The 20069-nt window shown below is 38.4% G+C and overlaps 1 protein-coding gene across 2 annotated transcripts in view; it reads left to right on the top strand.

The window, feature by feature from the left end:
• Positions 1-20069, top strand: part of CHST11 (carbohydrate sulfotransferase 11) — a 469189-nt gene that overhangs the window by 263476 nt on the left and 185644 nt on the right. For both annotated transcript variants that reach the window (XM_053716961.1, XM_053716960.1), the window contains exon 2: positions 791-876. In XM_053716961.1, coding sequence (XP_053572936.1) covers positions 791-876 — 86 coding nt within the window. The remainder of the gene's footprint in view (positions 1-790; positions 877-20069) is intronic.

Below are 20069 nucleotides of genomic sequence, written 5' to 3'. Positions count from 1 at the left end.
TCTCTCTCTCTCTTTCTCCCCCTCTCTCTCTCCCCCTCTCTTCTTTTACTCTCTCTCCCCCTTTTCTTTTGCTCTCTCTCTTCCCCTCTCTTTTGCTCTCTCTCTTATCCCCCTCTTATTTTCTCTCTCCCCCTCTATTTTGCACTCTCTCCCCCCTCTCTTGATCTTTCCCCTCTCTTTTGCTCTCTCTTATCCTATCTTTAGCTCTTTCCCATCTCTTTTGTTCTCTCCCCCTCTTTCTATCTCTTCCCCCTCTCTATCTCTCTCCCCTCTATCTTGCGTGCACAACCGTGCCCGGCCCCACTCGCGTCCAGCCCCCGTCACACCCGGCCCCGCCCACTTATGCCTGCACCGGCTGCAAACAGCAGATCAGGTAGGGACTCTAAGGCCAGGTGTGTTTGTCCTCGTGCTGTCTCTACTGCGCATGACAGCTTCGGACAAACACACTTGGCCTTTTATATTATAGGATTTGCACCCATGCACAGTATAAGCTCTCACTTAAACAGTGACAGCTTTTACTAGAAGTATTTGCCAATATATGTTTATCTATTCATAACTGAAAGCCACTGATGATAGGAGGATGCAAGTGAAAGTGTAAGTATTTCAGTGTTTCTATCCACTCCAAGTGGCATGAACCTATATACCTACAGTCTTACTTTTAATATGGAGAAACTGATAAATAAGTCTTGTTTCTTTGTTTTGTGATGTTGAAATTACCTTTTTATGCACAACAATTATTTATTTGCTTGAACTGGCTTACAAATTGATCTTTGCTCTTCTTATTTTTTAGTTATGCACCGAAATCCTTTTGGAATGGACATTTGTTGTCGGAAGGGTTCCCGTAGCCCCTTACAGGAACTCTACAATCCAACACAGGTTAGTATACTGATCCCACACAATGACTATAGTAAGGAGTTACAATAGTATTAATAATAAAGATTAACTCTAAAAATGCTTGTCCAGTTTGAGTCCTTATACTCATTGAAATGTTTTGAGTAGAAGTTTGCCGTTTCTCTGGAACACATTGGCATTTGACATGCAGAGAGGCTTCTGGGAAGTGTGATGTAGCCACTGGTAACAAAAGACATAGGGATCCATAATCCATTACATTTTGACCATTGCTTTCAGTACTGGTGAAGCTATTGAATTGCAAACACAAGATTTTTACCAGCTATCAATAACAATGTATAGAAGTCTGTAAAGTGAAATCTGATGATGGTTTCTTTTTAAAGCGACATTGAGCACTAGGTAAATGCTAGATAGAATGATGCATTCAAAGAAAATATTAGTCTGAGAATAACCTGTAGATTTATTTTTTAAAGTTTCATTAGTTGTTTTAATATTGTCAAAATAAGTGTAAAGTTTTAGTGTCTATAAACAATGGGAGCTGCCATGTTGTTACTTAGGTTACCTTCTCACACACGGTTGTATACAGTAGCAAAGAAAAAGGCGTTGTGTTGAATGGCTCTCTGGTTGGAGCTAGAGCATGTTAATTGGCAATAATCAGATGTATAGAAAAGAATATTTAATTCATATGAAATACGTAAAACCAAAGAAGTGTATATGACAAATAAAATAATTGTCAGACTAGCAAGTTGTGAAATTAACATTGAATTATTGACCGGTCAGCTACTTATCCACCTAGACTCTTTTACCACTTGGAGCATAATTACATAAACTGGAATTCAGCAGAGAAGGCTTTCTGACTGTCCTAAAGGAATTATATACATCGTATAAAGCATTTGTCCACCACTCTGCCTATTATCAAAATTGTATTTTATTCATTTATATTAACCTTAAGTGTCAAGCAAAGTATCTAAACACTAGAAGCGGCTGATATTCGATTTAATCCCATCCTAATGAGCTGCCTATGTATGGAACGGCAAAATAGAATTACTTAAATATAATATAGTGACCTCAACACTTCTTAATTTTAACAGTTTTGAGTCACAGAGTTATGCTATAATTTCACTTATTAATCGAGTTTGATTACAATTTAAACTGCAGCTCATTTTTATGTGTACTGTGTGTGTATTTTCTTGGATCAAATTTGTTTTATAGTTGCCATATACACTTCTTTGATTTTACGTATTTCATATGAATTAAATATTATTTTCTATACATCTGATTATTGCCAATTAACATCCTCTAGTTCCACCAGAGCACCACTCAACACAACCCCTTTTTCTTTGCTACTGTATACAACCGTATGTGAGAGAATCACTGTATACCTTCTGAGTGTGCTTAGAGGATAAGATAGGAGTCGTAGATAAACTTGTTTTGTTTTTTTGTAGGTTACCTTCTCTGCTGTGGCCAATTAGGGACGGTTATAAATAGGTCACTAGAGTGTGCAGCCAATGGATGCGTTAAATATAACACTGCACTTCCATTTCTAACAGAAAATGAAAAGTTTAAGAATGGAATTACAGGAAAAAATAAATAATAAACGTATATTGCAAGTTTTTTTTATATATACGATTTATAATTTGGTATTATCATCTCAAAGTGTTTAATGTCCCTTTAACTACTACTAATACTGTATGTTATCTCTTAAAGTATTAACAGTGTTGAAATATCTTTGAAAGAGACATAAAAATCATAATGTCCTTAAAGGGACATTAAGCCTACATTTTTTCTTTCATGATTCAGATAGAATATACCATTTTAAACAACTTTCTAATTTACTTTATTTATCTAATTTGCTTCATTCTCTTGATATTCTTTCCTGGAAAGCATATCTAGATAGGCTCAGTAGCTTCTGATTGGTGGCTGCACATAGATGCCTCATGTGATTGGCTCACCAATGTGCATTGCTATTTCTTTAACAAAGGATATCTAAAGATTGCAGCAAATTAGATAATAGAAGTAAATTGGAATGTTGTTTAAAACTGTATTCTCTATCTGAATCATCAAAGAAAAAATGTGGGTTTAATGGCCCTTTAAGCCAAAGATTGAATATAAGAGCAGAATAAAATTAATAGTGTTTGCATTCTTACATAAACATTTTACTTTGCTTATCTGTAATCACCATGGATACTGCTGCCTGTGCTATTTTCACCTGCCTATTGCATGTGTATATACGCAGCTTTAATTTAAAAACTTCTTTCAAACTGAATAATAATAATCAAGGAAATTTCATGCCCCTTCAATTTACAAAGTTAGCAAACGTTATTTACTAAATGTTTTCCTACTTGCTAAGGGGTTTTCAGAACAGAAAGTCAGTAATGTGGTCAGAAGTCTAGGTAATCTAGATTTGTTTACGAACTATTCACTTGGAGTATAAATCTGTTATAGAAACCTTTATAGCTGAGTGTTTCTAAAAGTTTTTGTTTGTGTCGCGGTAGCTATAAGTGCTCTGAAAATTAACCAGGGGTCAGAAAATGCCCCCCCCCCCCCAAAAATTAAGTATAGTGAGCATTATAAAAAAAAAATTTTTTTTTATTAATAACTGCAGGAGGCAGTTTTAAGGGGTTAAAGTTTGCAGGTGTGGGGTGTTAGAAAAAAAAAAGGTACTAAAAAGTGCATTTACATTGCGGTCTAAGGAGACTGTGTTATTTGTGTAAATAATCTAAAATAGACAGACATGAATCCCATCATTTAAAACAGCTGTATCAACGCATTAGGTTTGTATGTCCATGCGATTATAACGTAATTGCCGTTTCTTTAGACACGTATTGCACCAATACTTATTTTGTTGCCTAAGGGACCAGGTGAAACCATTAAGATCAAAAGAAAATTGAAGCTACAATAGGTTTTGCAGAAGATCTGAAATTGGAAAAAGAAACCCGTACTACCAGACAGTATGTCCTGCAGCAACCATGTAGTGAGAGACAACACATGAGCATGTCAGTAAATACACTGAAAATTAGTGCCTCTAGGCTTTTTTCTATTACCCATTGCATATAATATTTGGAAACAGATTGGTGTTGTGCAATGATACAATCATAGGATCAATGGTTTAGTGTATGAGGTGGTTGGTTACAGCATTGCAACAACTACTTTCATAAACTTCCTCATAGGGGTTTACATTTACTAACCAATTTCCTCTTTACACATGCCCAAATACTGGCCCTACAAGCCCCTCTGTCAGCCACATACACACATCATATAAGTTCCCTGGCCCTGCAAGCCTCTCTGTCAGCCATATAACCACATTAAACCTCAGAAAAGATCCCTGGACCTGCAGGTCCTCAGTCAGCCCCACACTCACATCAGACCCCTTTTCCTGCAAGCCCCTCTGTCAGCCACATAACCACATCACACCCCTTTTCCTGAAAGCCTCTCTGTCAGCCACATAACCACATCAGACCTCAGATCATTCCCCTGGCCCTGCAGCTCATCAGTCAACCCCATACTCATACATAAGTCCATAGACCTCTGGCCCTATAGCCCCTCTGGCAGCCAAATACACACATCATATAAGTCCCCTGGCCCTACTAGCCTCTCTGTCAGCCTCATACTCACATCAGACCCCTTTTCCTGCAAGCCTCTCTGTCAGCCCCATACTCCTATCAGACCCCTTTTTCCTGCAAGCCACTCTGTCTGCCAAATAACCACATCAGACCTCATATCAGACCCCTGGCCCTGCAGATCCTGTTAGTGCTCATGGCTATTACGGAACGTACAATTTATTCAAGCTACGCAGTTCTTGTGGACTGGCGTGCTTTTCTTTGGTGGGCGTGGTCACGTTTTTCGTTCTCCATTTCTGTATTCTTGACCGAGTGTCGGAGAGGATCTGTTTCTCTACTTGTCTGGTTCATAGGAGGTGGTGAGTGCCCCAGCCATTGGGGGTGTAAGATGCCAGTTGTTTTTGTCCATAATTTAATAAGTCAAGCTATGGAGGATTCTGATAGTTCGGAGAAGGATTTCTCTGATCTAGATTCTGTTACTTGCCTAGATTGTGGGGAGGCCAGGGTCATGCAGCCCAATCAATTAGGTTCCGTATGCCGTAATAGAGTGCTCTCTTCTCCCTCTGGATTGAGGTTAGAGACCGCTGAGCCATCCACCTCTGAGGATTCTTTGTCCCATGAGGTGCGTTCCCTAGAATATTCTGTTCCTACACAGGCAGTTGTCCCGAATACCGTTACCCCTTCTCCAGAAGGAGGTTTATTTCCACCAGAGGTTACTGCACGGTTCCGCATGGCCATATCTTTGGCGTTGGTACACTGACATCTTCCTAATTGCAAACGAAGAGTTCATCCATGTCCACTTAACCTGGGGGTGTCAGTTGCGAGTTTGATTATATCAGATCTTTCCCCTGGGGAAGCGGTTTCCACTGACGCTTCAGGGGTATAGCTGTAACATTAACAGTATTAACTTGAGTAACTGTTAAATTTAAAGACAATAAAATTGTGTTTTGTAACACCAAATCAGAAAGTGAACACTATGTGAAGTGACACCAGGTTGATTTGGTGTAAATTAAGCCTTTTAATATTGGTAGGATTCTGAACTGTTTAGCTAACAGTCAGATACAAACAGCACAGGAAATTAGTAAGTTAGCAAGGTACTTTGTAGTTCAGGAATAAATGCAAGTAGTAGTCATACAGTCATTAGACATAGAAATCTTATACTTTAGTTAACTAACCAGATCAGATATGCTTGTCTCCCTTCAGTTATGCTTGTCTCCCTTCAGTTGAAGCTGCAGCTGACATGCAGAGATGAGATCCTGTGTTGAGGGAGAGAGGCGCGGTGTTTGGAGTGTGATGTCACCACAATCACTTATCCAGAGCTCAGAAGGATTTCTGACAATATTAAAGCTGAAACAATTATGGAACAAGGTTTGAGAGTTACCTTTGATGAGATTGGATATTACACTCCTTAGTTAGGTAAATCAGTCTGTGAAAATGTGGAACAGGCTGCAGTCTGATTAGCTGAGTGCAGCTGGAAGTCTGTGAAAACTGCAGGCATCCGGTTCAGGGAGAGATGAAACAGAAAGGCTGAATCAGTCTGAAATATAAATAAACACTCTGAAAGGATTAGATTAGGTTTGCTCACACAGATAGAAATAGTTGAATAGTACTTTGAAATCCTTAGGTTGTTTAAAGTATAGTTAAATTGGTAGTTAGCTCAGGAACAAGTATGTCTCTCAGGGAGTTTTACAAATTACTAAGCAAAGCTTGGGGGTGTGAGCAGGTGTGATAAAGGGAGTGTGTACCTGTGATTGGTTAGTACACCTTAAAGGAAAAGCAGCATAACTGAAATACTCTGACAGGACCCCCTCCTCAAGCAAGCTGATCCTCAGCTTGAGGTCGAGGACGGTCTGGGTTGCGACGATGGAAAAGGGATACCAATCTAGGTGCAGAAAGATTGCTAGATGGTTCCCAACTATCCTCCTCCTCTGTGAAGTTTTTCCATCTAATTAGATATTGGAGAACCCCACCGGACATTCGGGAATCCAAGATCCTTTCAACTTCAAAGACATCTGCAAACTCATTATAAACTTTTGGGATGTTAAATTCTTCAGTAGAAGTTAGCATGATAGATTGTTGAGGATAACAAGTATTCTTACAATATGCAGAGTGTAAAGATAACTTAAATGTAGACCAATCTATTGTGGGATTATGAAGTTGTAACCAATGAACCCCTAAAATAACTGGAAAATGAGGAGAAGGTATGACATCAAAGGTGATGTATTCTGTATGTCCTTCGGGTGTAAGTACAAGTAGTGGGACAGTGTGGTGTGTGATTGGACCTTCTGTTAGTGTTGAACCATCAATAACTTTGAGGGACACCGGTATCTTTTTCAAAACAGTTGGAATTTTATTTTTTGTTACTATAGTAGCATCAATGAAATTGCCAAAGGCGCCCGAATCAATGATGGCAGTTGTCTCCAATCTTCTAAGGTCCCACTGTAGTAAAAGAGAGAGGTTACAGTAAGCTGTTGAACTGTTACTATAGTGTGAATTATGTAACAGGATTAACTTACTCTTCTTGTTCTTGCGAAGAACTGGGCATTCAGAAACGGTATGGTTAGGGCTGGCACAGTACATACACAGTTGTTTAGATCTTCTTCTCATCCTCTCCTCTGGGGTAAGCGGCCCTTTAACCACTCCAATTTCCATAGGAGTAATGGTTTCTGAACTGATAGTAGTAGTTGGAGAATAAGAAGATGCATGAGATTGTGGTGTTGTTTCTGTCTGCACTCTTTCTGCCTTTCTTTCTCTCAGTCTTCTGTCTATCTGTGTGGCTACCTTAATCATAGCTTCTAAAGTATTGGGCATTTCTATACGAGAGAGTTCATCCTTTATACTTTCGGATAACCCTAACCTGTACTGATTTCTTAAAGAAATCATACTCCAAGAGGAATCAGAAGCATGCAACTTGAATTCTGCGGTGTAATCTTCAATAGGCTTCTTCCCTTGCTTTAGTTGTCTCATTTTATGTTCAGCTGTTAGTTGTACATCTGTATCTGTATACAATTCATCCAATGCATTAAAAAAATCTGTTAATGAATTTAGGATAGGTGAATTGGTTTCAAATAATTGATCAGCCCATTTCCTAGGCTCTGCTCTTAAATATGATACAGTGGTAAGAACATTCACTCTATCAGTGGGATAAGTGAGAGGCTTTAGGTTGTACAATAGATAACATACATTTTTAAACTGTCTGTAATTCCTTCTGTCACCAGAAAATGCTTCTGGCAAACTCACTTGTGGTTCAGGTGTAGGAAATCTTTGTTCTCTATTGTCCTTGAACATATCCTTTAACACTTTATTCTCCACTTGTAAGTCTCTAATAGCTTGCCCCATCTGGTCGATTTTCTGACTCAAATTATAAACAACCTGGGGTAATTCAGCTGGATCCATAACTTTAACCAGCTTACTTTTCTTTTTCAGGCTTAGTAATATGTAACATTAACAGTATTAACTTGAGTAACTGTTAAATTTAAAGACAATAAAATTGTGTTTTGTAACACCAAATCAGAAAGTGAACACTATGTGAAGTGACACCAGGTTGATTTGGTGTAAATTAAGCCTTTTAATATTGGTAGGATTCTGAACTGTTTAGCTAACAGTCAGATACAAAAAAGAACAGGAAATTAGTAAGTTAGCAAGGTACTTTGTAGTTCAGGAATAAATGCAAGTAGTAGTCATATAGTCATTAGACATAGAAATCTTATACTTTAGTTAACTAACCAGATCAGATATGCTTGTCTCCCTTCAGTTATGCTTGTCTCCCTTCAGTTGAAGCTGCAGCTGACATGCAGAGATGAGATCCTGTGTTGAGGGAGAGAGGCGCGGTGTTTGGAGTGTGATGTCACCACAATCACTTATCCAGAGCTCAGAAGGATTTCTGACAATATTAAAGCTGAAACAATTATGGAACAAGGTTTGAGAGTTACCTTTGATGAGATTGGATATTACACTCCTTAGTTAGGTAAATCAGTCTGTGAAAATGTGGAACAGGCTGCAGTCTGATTAGCTGAGTGCAGCTGGAAGTCTGTGAAAACTGCAGGCATCCGGTTCAGGGAGAGATGAAACAGAAAGGCTGAATCAGTCTGAAATATAAATAAACACTCTGAAAGGATTAGATTAGGTTTGCTCACACAGATAGAAATAGTTGAATAGTACTTTGAAATCCTTAGGTTGTTTAAAGTATAGTTAAATTGGTAGTTAGCTCAGGAACAAGTATGCCTCTCAGGGAGTTTTACAAATTACTAAGCAAAGCTTGGGGGTGTGAGCAGGTGTGATAAAGGGAGTGTGTACCTGTGATTGGTTAGTACACCTTAAAGGAAAAGCAGCATAACTGAAATACTCTGACAATAGCCTTCAGTTTCGGGGCCTTCAGATGCCCCGCCGGAGGTGGATTTTGCATTTAGATTCAGAATGGCACGCCTGGGTGTACTGCTGCAGCATGTGTTGGCGGCTTCCAGTTCTGATTTGTCAACAGATCCTCAGGCCTCTGAATCAGATGGTGAACAGTGCTAAACGATGGAGGGATGAGATCCTACTCCTGGTCGTCTCTTGTTTTGTGTGTCTAATCCCATTTCTGAGCTCCTGAGGATTAGGATATCTAACAGGCTGGTCCTGTTAGTGTTTCCATTCCACTTTGGCGTTTACCTGCGGGTGCAGCCTACTTTCTTTGATCCAGTTAGAATGTGTTTTATTTATTTCTTTTGAAGCTCGTGGCTGTTGTAGATTTTTAGAAAAATAATTTTTTCTCTGGGATTTTGATGCTAGCGATTTTATGGTCACGATAGATGTTACTTCCGGTGGAAGTAAAAAAATAATAATAAAAAAAATGAAATTATAATTACGACAATGTTTAAGCCTCAGAGCTTCTTTGTCTGTTTGTTTAGTCTAGCCCTGCTAGCGTTTAGAACTTTCAATTAGCCCTTGAACAGTTTGGTTGTACCCCGGTCAGCAGGCTGGTCCTGGTTGGGTACTAGTTCACTCTGTTCTTTTGAGGTTTATGTCAGACATTTTGTATCCTTGACAACAGGCTGGTCCTGTTTGGGTACTAAGTTTGCTTACCTCTTGTTACAAGGTTGTTTTTCTTGTTTCCACAAGTTATAGGAGGCCCTTCTATCCTAGATATGAGGCTGGTCCTACTTTATATCATCTTGGTGGGGCGTCCGATGTTTGGTCGTACTCAATACTAAGTGTTTTGTCCCTGCATAGCTTACTGGTTTTCTGGGATTACAAATTCTGCTATGGCAGTATATTTGTAGTTCCTGAGGTCCTTTGGACAGGAGCTAGAGTCCTGGAGATCTCCAGTACCTGGTGTAGGGAGGGATTATTCCCCCCTATTGGTACTCCTTGTTGATGGGATTGTCCGATTTTCAGATCTCTTTCGCCAGTGTTGCTTTCCTCTTTTTGAGGATTGTTGTGCTTTTCACTTCCCCTTGCCTATTGGGGTAGGACTTTCGGTCATCTAGTTGCGGAGACTCTGTTCTTTGGGACCGTTTTTGTCCTTGCAGTATTCTCTTTTTGATCCTATATACTTGGGGATCTGGGGGATTGTTATGCAGTCTCTCGTCGTCAACCGATAGGAGTTTTAGGGTGCTTGTTCATTCGTTAATTCATTGAGCTGTTGGTTGTCTGAGGATTGATCCAGATTGGATCTTTAGAGTGTCATGTTCTCTCAATCATGGAGTTCTGATCTCTTTTGGGTCCTTCCTTTGTCTTTGGACTTTGTGGGTGTTATCTTAGAAGCCTTTTGGGGCTGAGTGGAGAGCCTCTGGGATACTTAATGAGAGATCAGAGATCAAGACCCCATGCGGGTATGGCATGCATCGACTTTTGTGCAAATTTAATTTCCAGGTAACCTTCTGGTTGTTCCGCAAGGTTTTTGGTCTTGATCCGGCACCTGTTTTTTGGGGTCTGGTTTTTAAACCTAGTCCTTGTCTTTGACTTGGCAGTTTGGTTAATCTGTTTTCCAGAGTTTAGTAAAGATAGAATAATGGTCTGGGGCTGGGGTTTTGGTCATTTTGATGCTTCAAGATACAAAAGACATTTTAGACTATTGGGTTCTACCAACTTTGTGGCAACAGTTTGGGGAAGACCCTTTCATGGACTGTGCCCCTTTGCCCAAAGCAAAGTCCATAAAGATATGGTTTGAACAGTTTGGAATGACAGAACTCGAGTGGCCTGCACAGAGAACCCAAACCGCAATCCCATTGCACACCTTTATAATTGGAACGCCAATTGTGAGCCAGACCATCTATTCAAACATCAGTTCCTGACCTCACAAATGTTCTTTTGGTTGAATCAGCACAAATTCAACATACACACTATAAAATATTGTGTAGAGCCTTCCCAGAAGAGAGGAGGCTATTGTAGATGCAAATAGGGGGGGGGGGGGGGCAAAATGAATCTCTTTTGGAATGTGATGAACCATTCTTATATTTGTGTTCCACAAGTGTAGGAAAACTGCTTTAATCAGTGGGATTTCTCTCATAGGATTGCCTGATCTCACTTTGATAGCCTTTGTAATAGATAACCACAGAGGTAAAGCTCTGGTCCAAAAAGATCTAAGGTTGCACTCAAGGCAAAATAAAAATGTTGTTAAACAGATTATAATTTATTTTGTTATTCTCTAGGTTTCCACTGGATCAGTTATATAATTTATTTATTTTTTAAATAATTATTTTTAAGGTGTTAAAACATATATTGCAAATACACACAAAGTAAATGGCATTCAGCACATGAATTTTTACACTCTTTCAGATAACACAATATATCATAATACATTGGAACCTCAAAATAAATAGCCCGAGCGACTCTGGATAAACTATTCACAGACATGAGTTTGTACAAACTTGTCAGATGACACAGTATAGCATAAAACAATGGTACCTTCCTCAAAGTGTAGTGTCTTGACCGACTGAATAATTATTCTAAAGGCAAAACAACTACAGCCTAAGTGCTTCAGAAAGCAATGTTTTGCACTGGCCACTTTGGACCTCTATAAATAAACTGCACAGGCCCCTTTTGGACCTCTTTGAATAAACTGCACAGGCCACTTTTGGACCCCTGTAAATATACTGCACAGGCCGCTTTTGGACCTCTTTGAATAAACTGCACAGGCCACATTTGAACTTCTATAAATAAACAGCACAGGCCACTTTTTTTGGACCTCTATAAATATAAGAAAGGTATAATATATATTTTTGTAGAGAGTGACACATTTATAAAACTTTTAATAATCTATGATCTATTAATTTTAACATATATATGTATCCCCATCAAATTGAAGCAACTTTTGGGCTTCTGCAGATATAATAAAACAGCTCAATAGGGGATACAATATTTAACACACACAAGCCACTTTTGGGCCTCTGCAATTAAACAAAATATGTTGCTATCAGGAGGAAATCATGTCTAAATATTGTGAATTTCACAGATCAGCTCATCTATCTACCTAAATAATACATTACATGCAAATAGTCTCAGTGGATATACAGAAGCTACTACAACTATAATTGAGAGAAGTCCAGCATAACAATTGGGTATAGTGCCATATTTGTCCCACACAGCGATTACTTAACTATTATAAGACTTTTTATGAAGGTGCAAGCAGTTCACCATTGCAGGCATCATTATAAAGTTTCTCACACAACCTGTTAAGCTTGGCAGTTGCTGTTGGGCCTAAATCATACTGTCCACAGTCCAGGTTCCTACTCGACTCCAGCTCTCCCAGACATCCAGGAATAGAGAGTTCCAGGCCCATGCAAGTTCCATTGCCCAAAGCTGGTATCATATCTCACAACACAAAAATCAAAAGCTCTAGGAGGGCCCATCAGTGTTTCCAGAAGGCCACTCCTCTCCAAGCTTGTCTTAAGAGTAGTAGTGTGCCCTGTGAATGTCTGAAGGCTCAGTAGATCTTTCTCCCAGGACCTTGGCATACATCTGTCAACATACCAAAAATTGTAAGAGGGCTTTCTCTTTGCAGGCCCATATAGATACAGTACTGTGCTGTGTAGATCAGTAGAGTGATTGTTCAACATCCCTAAGCTGGGTCCACCCAGAGGATCTTCTAGTGTATTTAGGCAATTATGCAGCCCTGGTCCAACAGAAAAAACTTTTTTGATCTGCATCAGTATTCCCGCAGCTATCTATAGGATATACTCTCATACTTTGGTGTTCATCATCCTTTTTCAGAGGGCCGGCTGCATCCCTCCAAATCAGGGACATAGCTGCAGTTGAGGGTCGCCCAGAAATATCTGGGGATTGGATCGCAATAGCTTGCGTGTCGCTACACTATTCACTGTCGCCATCTCAGGATCGTCAGTAACCACCTCATTGTGTATGTCCGCCAAAAGAGATATGAGGCGATCAAATCTTTTGCACATTTTCACTCAAAGTCCTCTAGCAGGGTTTGCATTACTGCATAAATTTCCACCATGCTCCCAACAGCCATATACTTTATCCTCTTCTACTCTGCAAGACAAGTCCATGGTACACCTACTACTGTCCCGCTGTGTAAGGCAGAAGGTGCACAATGCTCTGTTCCTTAAAGCCCTCAGTGTTGGCTAGGCCCAATCTGCGTCACAGATCATCAATCTTTGCTCAACTAAATCTGTTCTCAATTTACCAGATAGCACTCCGGTCTGTTGCAGGGCACAATTGGGGTGTGCACGTCTCTTTTGATTAGGGTTAAACTATATAAATCGTGTATAACATGTACCAATTGCCGGAGCTCCAGCACTATGCGTCTGCTCAGGTTGAGCACTAGCTCTGCCCCCCCCCCCAGTTATATAATTTTATTAAAGTAATTCAATTTTAATAGTGCCGCATAACGGGTGGTTGATTCATGGGATAATCTTTCCTTGGAGGTGGTAAGGACACCCACTATGGGTCCCCTCAAGAAAGCCTGTGATAAGCATTAGGCTATCCTATGAACTAAATAAGTTTACGCTTTTAGCAACCTCTGGTCTGCTTCTTGTGCCTATGGTTCTTATTTTCCATCAAAATCTATGTTTCTATGCATGTGGGTAGTTCTAGTTATATGTCATCAATTCTAAATAATAAAATACAGAATGTCATTGCTACAAAACCAATAAGTTTGCACCATTTAATAGTTTTCTAATCAATTTAACAATCATTTCTAGCTGGTAGTATCAGCTATACGTTATCCCTTAAAATTGAATTAGTTGTCTCCTCTTCATTAAAGCGATACTGCAGTCTTTTATGAACAGACACATTGACCGGACAGGTGACTCAGCCATTTGTCGTTACAGCATGACATATTATAGCTATTTCTAGGGCTGTAATTTTTTCATCATGGGTTTGCTAGAATGCATATGAGTTCCTTTAACCCTATAGCTGCCTGACAATACTAACGTTTCTTCCATAATATTCCGGTGTGCTAGTAAATGGGTTAAAAACAGTCATTTCTGTTTATTAGATGAATTTATAAAGATAGTATAGGTCTCAACAAGAATGTGTAGCATTTCTAGATTTTTCTTCTTAATGTGCTACAATAATGTTTATATCCCCTAAACTGCGTCATAGAGACTGTCATCCACCATCAATAGTATCTTCTTACTTCATAAAGTTATTCTGTACCAGATACCTCATGCCAATTCTGAATACAAAACCTCCATTCATCATTCAACAAGTTCTCTACTCCCCCCCCCCCCCCCCATCTATCTCACTCTCTCACCAGATATAAAACTTATGGAGCATTGTAAGTCAGAGACCTTTACAATAATAGTGGTAGCAAAGTTCTTACAGTATAGATCTATCATAACTGTTAAAAAAAGAGATTGCACTACATTTTTATTGCTTGTTGTCACAGTTGAGCTTAGCAAATAGTTCTTCTCATGGACAGATCTATAAAAAACTGGTTCAAGAACAATTTGCCATTGCAGTGCCGTGACCATGGATCCATCGCCTGCTATGATTTAATATAGGAATCTTACTGCCTTTTGACCCAGCAGGTTGTTAGTTTTCATGACAGGAATTCACATTTTGTGTAGCTGCATTAATGTCAGTAACAGGAGTAATCAGCCAAGAATATTGCTTAGTGTCACTAGAATACAGATTAACACATCAGTGTGGAGAAAACTGATAAGATATAGTATTCTCTAGGTGTATGTGCTGTTTAGACATTATCGCTTATCAGAGGAGAAAATATTGGATAGACTGGGAGAATATCAAATTACAGTAAACAGGAGCTTCTATTTATACTTATTTATTGCAAATATATCTCTTTTTATTGCAAGACTTGAAAAAAATAAAATAATTTAGAACCTTGGAAGTATTATAGAAACCCAGAGTTACTGCATCACCATGGCAGTATGTTATCATGTATTTGTTAAACTAAAGTGTGAAGTTTTTATAGTAACGCCTATTTAAAGGGCATGAGAGTAATTTTTATACATCTACCTAGAACCATAAGTAATAGAAGTGTAGAGAATTGTTTTTTTTTTTCACTTTGCAGAATTATACTTTTTATGAGCAATTACATTTTGAGTTTAGTGTTCCTTTAAGGGCAGAATTATCATTTGTTCTCTTGTATCTTGCTGCAACTATTGCTATGTCATAAAAATAGAAAGACGGAAGTGTGCAGGGCTGAACAATATGTTAGTGCTTTATAAATTAAAGATAGTAATAATAATAATAAATCCTTGTTGGTTACGCACAATATCAGAATTATTCATGAAGACTTCTGCATGAGCCTTCAGGAATACAGTGTTGCCTTCTTGAAATCTACTCCATCTGTTCACTTTCATTTCATTATGGTAATATTACATTGCACTATACAATTGGGCTTAAGATAAGAAAAGTAGAATCCTTGCTATGCAGACAGAAAATGTTTTGTTACAACAGCACAAGCCGGAGCACACTCTCAGAACGCTCTCTCAGGTGTAATGTTTCACTTCATGTTTATTGTAATGGAATCTTCTAACCCTAATAAAAACAATCCTCAAATATTTATTTATTTAAAACTATTAGCAAAAGCACATGGGCATAGATGTATTTTGTAAAGGTTAAAAACAGCATGTTTCCTACTCTTACAGACCTTAAAGGGACATGAAACCCAAACATTTTCTTTCATAATACGGACAGAGCATACAATTTAAAAAAAGATTCCAATTTACTTCTATTATCAAATTTGCTTTATTCTTATGTTAGTCTTTGTTGAAGAGATAGGTAGCGTGCGCATGTCTGAAGCATTACATGGCAGGAAATAGTGCTGTCATCTAGTGCTCTTGCTAATGTATAACATTGTTGCAAAACTGCTGCCATATAGTACGCCAGGCACGTACACACACTCCTGAACTCTCCTTCATGATTTTCAACAAAGGATAACAAGAAAACTAAGAAAATTTGATAATAGAAGTAAATTGGAAAGTAGTTTCAAATTGTATGTTCTCTCTGAATCATGAAAGATAAAAATTGGGTTTTATGTGCTTTTAAAGTGAACGTTTGATTATTTCGCTGTTGTGTGCACATCTAGGTATTTAACTCTTGTAAAGGGTTTACACACATAGTTAAAATCAGCTCCAGAGCAGCAATGCACTACTGGGATCTAGCTGAACAATCAGGTGAGCCGGTGACGAGAGGCATATGTGTGTAGCCACCAATCACCAGGTAGTATAGTAGTGCATTGTTGCTCCTAAACCAGGGCCTACTTAAAGGGATAGTAAACCCACAAAAAAGCTTTTCAATTTTCAAAACAGCATATCAAGTTGTTTAGCTATGCAAATAACATGTATTAGCCATTTTCTATAATTTACATGTATTTTGCTGTTGAAATTATTATTTCTGCCAAACCCTTCTTCAACCTAATTATGCACTGCAAATTACTGTGTTCTACCTGGGTAGAACAAGCATGGCAGCCCCGCATGCGCATTTCGGATAGTATCTGCTCACGCATGCACACAATTATCTTCTCTCCTTCTGTGTCAACTGGAGTGCCATCAATACCCTGCCGGAGGCGGCCCATGACAGGTTGTGGTGGGAGTGGCGCACCAGAGCGCTGAAGACTGAGGGACGCAGCAGTTACAGTCAGGGCGCATGCTATTGCCCTGAGAGTCTACTGCGCTTGCGTTGTTGGTGAAGGCACGCAGTTATTAATATTTAAATTACTTGATCAGTGCTGCCGCGGGATTGGATGGTATTGGTAAAACCTGCCTTCTTTTCTGGGCGGTCATAAGAGCCGTTTATAGCAGATATAAAAATATAATTTATATAGGAACTGAAGCTTTGTTTCATACTAACAGTAAATGTATTTAGATGTGTTAGACTTTAAATAACTAGTCATGTATTTTTATTTAAAAAATAAAAGATTTCTAACCCATTAAGTATGCTTTTCAACAAGAACTAAGAGAACAAAGACAATTTGATAGTAAAATAAAATTAAAAAGCATCTTTAAACCTAAAACAAAAAAAAGGATTAATTTTAACTTTCTTTTCTCTTTAAAAATAATTCAGTTTAAACCTTGGACAAAACCTCCATTGTTATCAGAATGTAAAAGGATGACTCATGGCTTTTTAAATTGTTTCCAGAATTGATTTGGAAAATTATTTTTTTTTTGTCTAACACTAAAGTATTAACCCATATTTCCAGATATGATCCCCTGAGATTCCAAAACATATTTATAGCAGAAGAAACAGTACCTTTCTTTCCTTTTTAAGTGTATGATGTCTGAGTGCTGTAGTGTAAACGCTACAATCCCTTACTTTGTGATAAACACATGCATCTGAGAGGAGTACTATTCAACATAAATATCAGCATATATTTTGCACGAAAAAGTTCAAGCTTATTACATTTATTTTAAAGTGGCATAATAAAGAAAAAAAAAATGACATGCTCTAATTTCATAAAACGTGATTTTATGATTCAGATAGAGAATACAATTTTAAACAACTTTCCAGTTTACTTCTATTATTTAATTTGCTTCCTTCTCTTGTTATCTTTTGCTGAAAGGTTTATCTAGGCAAACTCAGGAGCAGCAGAGAACCTAGGTTCTAGCTGTTGATTGGTGGTTGCATATATAGATTGATTGCGATTGGCTCACCCATAAGTGCTACTGATTGGGTAGAATCAGTAGAACCAGTAGTTTCTACTCTGGACCAACAATTCTCTTTGGCTCCCTAGTGGTACTTGTTTACCTAGTGATAACTAAACACATAGAATTAGGGGTTGGTTGTGTTGGTGCTCTTTTATATACTTGTGTTTCTTTCATTGGCCCTTTAAAAGTAAAAAGAAGAGTGTGTTTTCCTTGAAGCAGGTTGCTGTTTTGGCTGATAAGATAATTCCCACAACTCTGTTGGAAAGTGACCCTCCAGTGTGGTGCTCCCTGTACGTTGCAATGGACCTGCTGTTTTCAGCTAATGTATTTCGGGGTCTTTAAACTGTAAACTTTGGAAGGACGACACATTGACCTAAAGCTAAATATCACGTGTGTGAGTGGTAATTATGGGGAACATCACCTTCCCACCACCTATTCCTGTTTCAATCAAATTTCTCCTAACTTTGCCTCTTTTCTTCCTCTGCGTAGAGCACAGAAACAGTGCACTTTTTTGCACGTCAGCTCGGCATCCCCTAGGTCTGCCACTGGATGTATTTTGTATTAATTGTACTAAACAGTTGCGTGACATGCATGTGTGATTAACCCTGTGGCTGTATTGGAAAGAAAAGTGTGCTGTCTTTCCTGCCCAATACGGCCACACATTAAATCACATATGTGGTAGAGCAGGTTACTCAAAGAATAAAGCAGCTTCCCTAGTCAGGATCATACCACACATTGCCAAGCTATTGGGAGGTATGGTACTAACATCCAATAACAATAATGTTTTTTTCATGATTCAGATTAGGATAGAGCATACAATTTTAAACAACTTTCCAATTTACTTATATTTTGACATTTTCTTTGTTTTCTTGTTATCCTTTGTTGAAAAACAGGTAGGCAAGTTCAGGAGTGTGCACGTGTCTGGAGTACTATATTGCAGCAGGTTTGCAACAATTTTATACATTAGCAAGAGCACTAGATGGCAGCACTATTTTCTGTCATGTAGCACTTCAGAATGTGGACGCTACCTATCTAGATATCTCTTCAACAAAGAATTACAAGAAAACAAAGGAAATCTCATAATAAAAGTAAATTAGAAACTTTTTAAAAATTGAACGCTCTGTCTGAATTATGAAAGAATTTTTTTTGGTTTCATGTCCCTTTAATACACATTTCTGATCTTGTATAATGATAAAATCTGCTTGCATGTGTGGTAATGTCTCCCCTATAAAGTAAGGTGAGTGGAACGTCACATTAACACTGCAGCAATAATTTATCTGATTTCCATTAACTTGATACCAAGAGCAGGATTGGGTGTTGAGTAATTTAGTAAGCGCTGATGGCTATCTAAACACACTCAGCAGAATTCACTAATCACATCTAACAACAACCTCTTCCCAGTGGATTTCATTTATTTCCACCATGAAGAGAAAGCAGGTGTTTAGCCCAGAAAAAGATATTGCTGCTTACTGTGGCACTTTTATTTTTACAACTGAATATGTAGGTGTGGAAATCTAATTTAATATCACACTATCTGGCATGTTACATAGTTTAAAACCCCATTTTATTGTGTTACATAGTAATGGTAATAAAGGTTAAAGAAAGCTTCCAGTCCATCAAGTAATGTGGTTGTACATTGCCTATATGTAACACAGCAGTAGCCGACCAACTTAACAGAGGGCCCAGGTGCAAAGATTTCTTTGCCCCCCTCATGTAGTAAGCAATAGTAATAATATACAGGCTGCCCTTTATAATAATTTTGGAGGATAGATAGAAAAAGATATATCTGCAACCTGCACTAGTTACAGCAGTGTTTTGTTGTAGCCTTGCAATCATCATGCGGTTTGCAAGTCTGTCCAAAATGGCAGTCAATCCAGCTGCCTCTTCTTGATTTGTTTAAGCTCCTGTTCCAACTTCCTGTAGAGGGATCATAAGACCGTCAATAACAGCTCCAAGACATTCAGACCCAAACCACAGATTGTGCTTCTGGAGAAAATAGGCCCAGGCAGTTGTATTATTATATTTGTAATGATGTAAGGCAGAGGCAGTTGCAACCTCTGCAACCCCTGTAGTTTCGCCCCTGATGTAAGGTATAAAGATGCAATGGTTCTACTCATATATGAGGAGAATTAGTGCTGATGGTGTTTCATTGCTGTCAGTGTTTTTGTTACAGTGTTAGTGCAGTGTTAGTAATAATGTAAGGTATAAATATGCAATGGTTCTACTCATATATGAGGAGAATTAGTGCTGATGGTGTTTCATTGCTGTCAGTGTTTTTGTTACAGTGTTAGTGCAGTGTTAGTAATGATGTAAGGTATAAAGATGCAATGGTTCTACACATATATGAGGAGAATTAGTGCTGATGGTGTTTCATTGCTGTCAGTGTTTTTGTTAGTGTTAGTGCAGTGTTAGTAATGATGTAAGGTATAAAGATGCAATGGTTCTACTCATATATGAGGAGAATTAGTGCTGATGGTGTTTCATTGCTGTCAGTGTTTTTGTTAGTGTTAGTGCAGTGTTAGTAATGATGTAAGGTATAAAGATGCAATGGTTCTACTCATATATAAAGAGAATTAGTGCTGATGGTGTTTCATTGCTGTCAGTG

Source organism: Bombina bombina, chromosome 6 (genome assembly GCF_027579735.1).
Source record: "Bombina bombina isolate aBomBom1 chromosome 6, aBomBom1.pri, whole genome shotgun sequence".
Classification (NCBI taxonomy): domain Eukaryota; kingdom Metazoa; phylum Chordata; class Amphibia; order Anura; family Bombinatoridae; genus Bombina; species Bombina bombina.
This window is presented reverse-complemented; position numbering and strand designations above follow the sequence as displayed.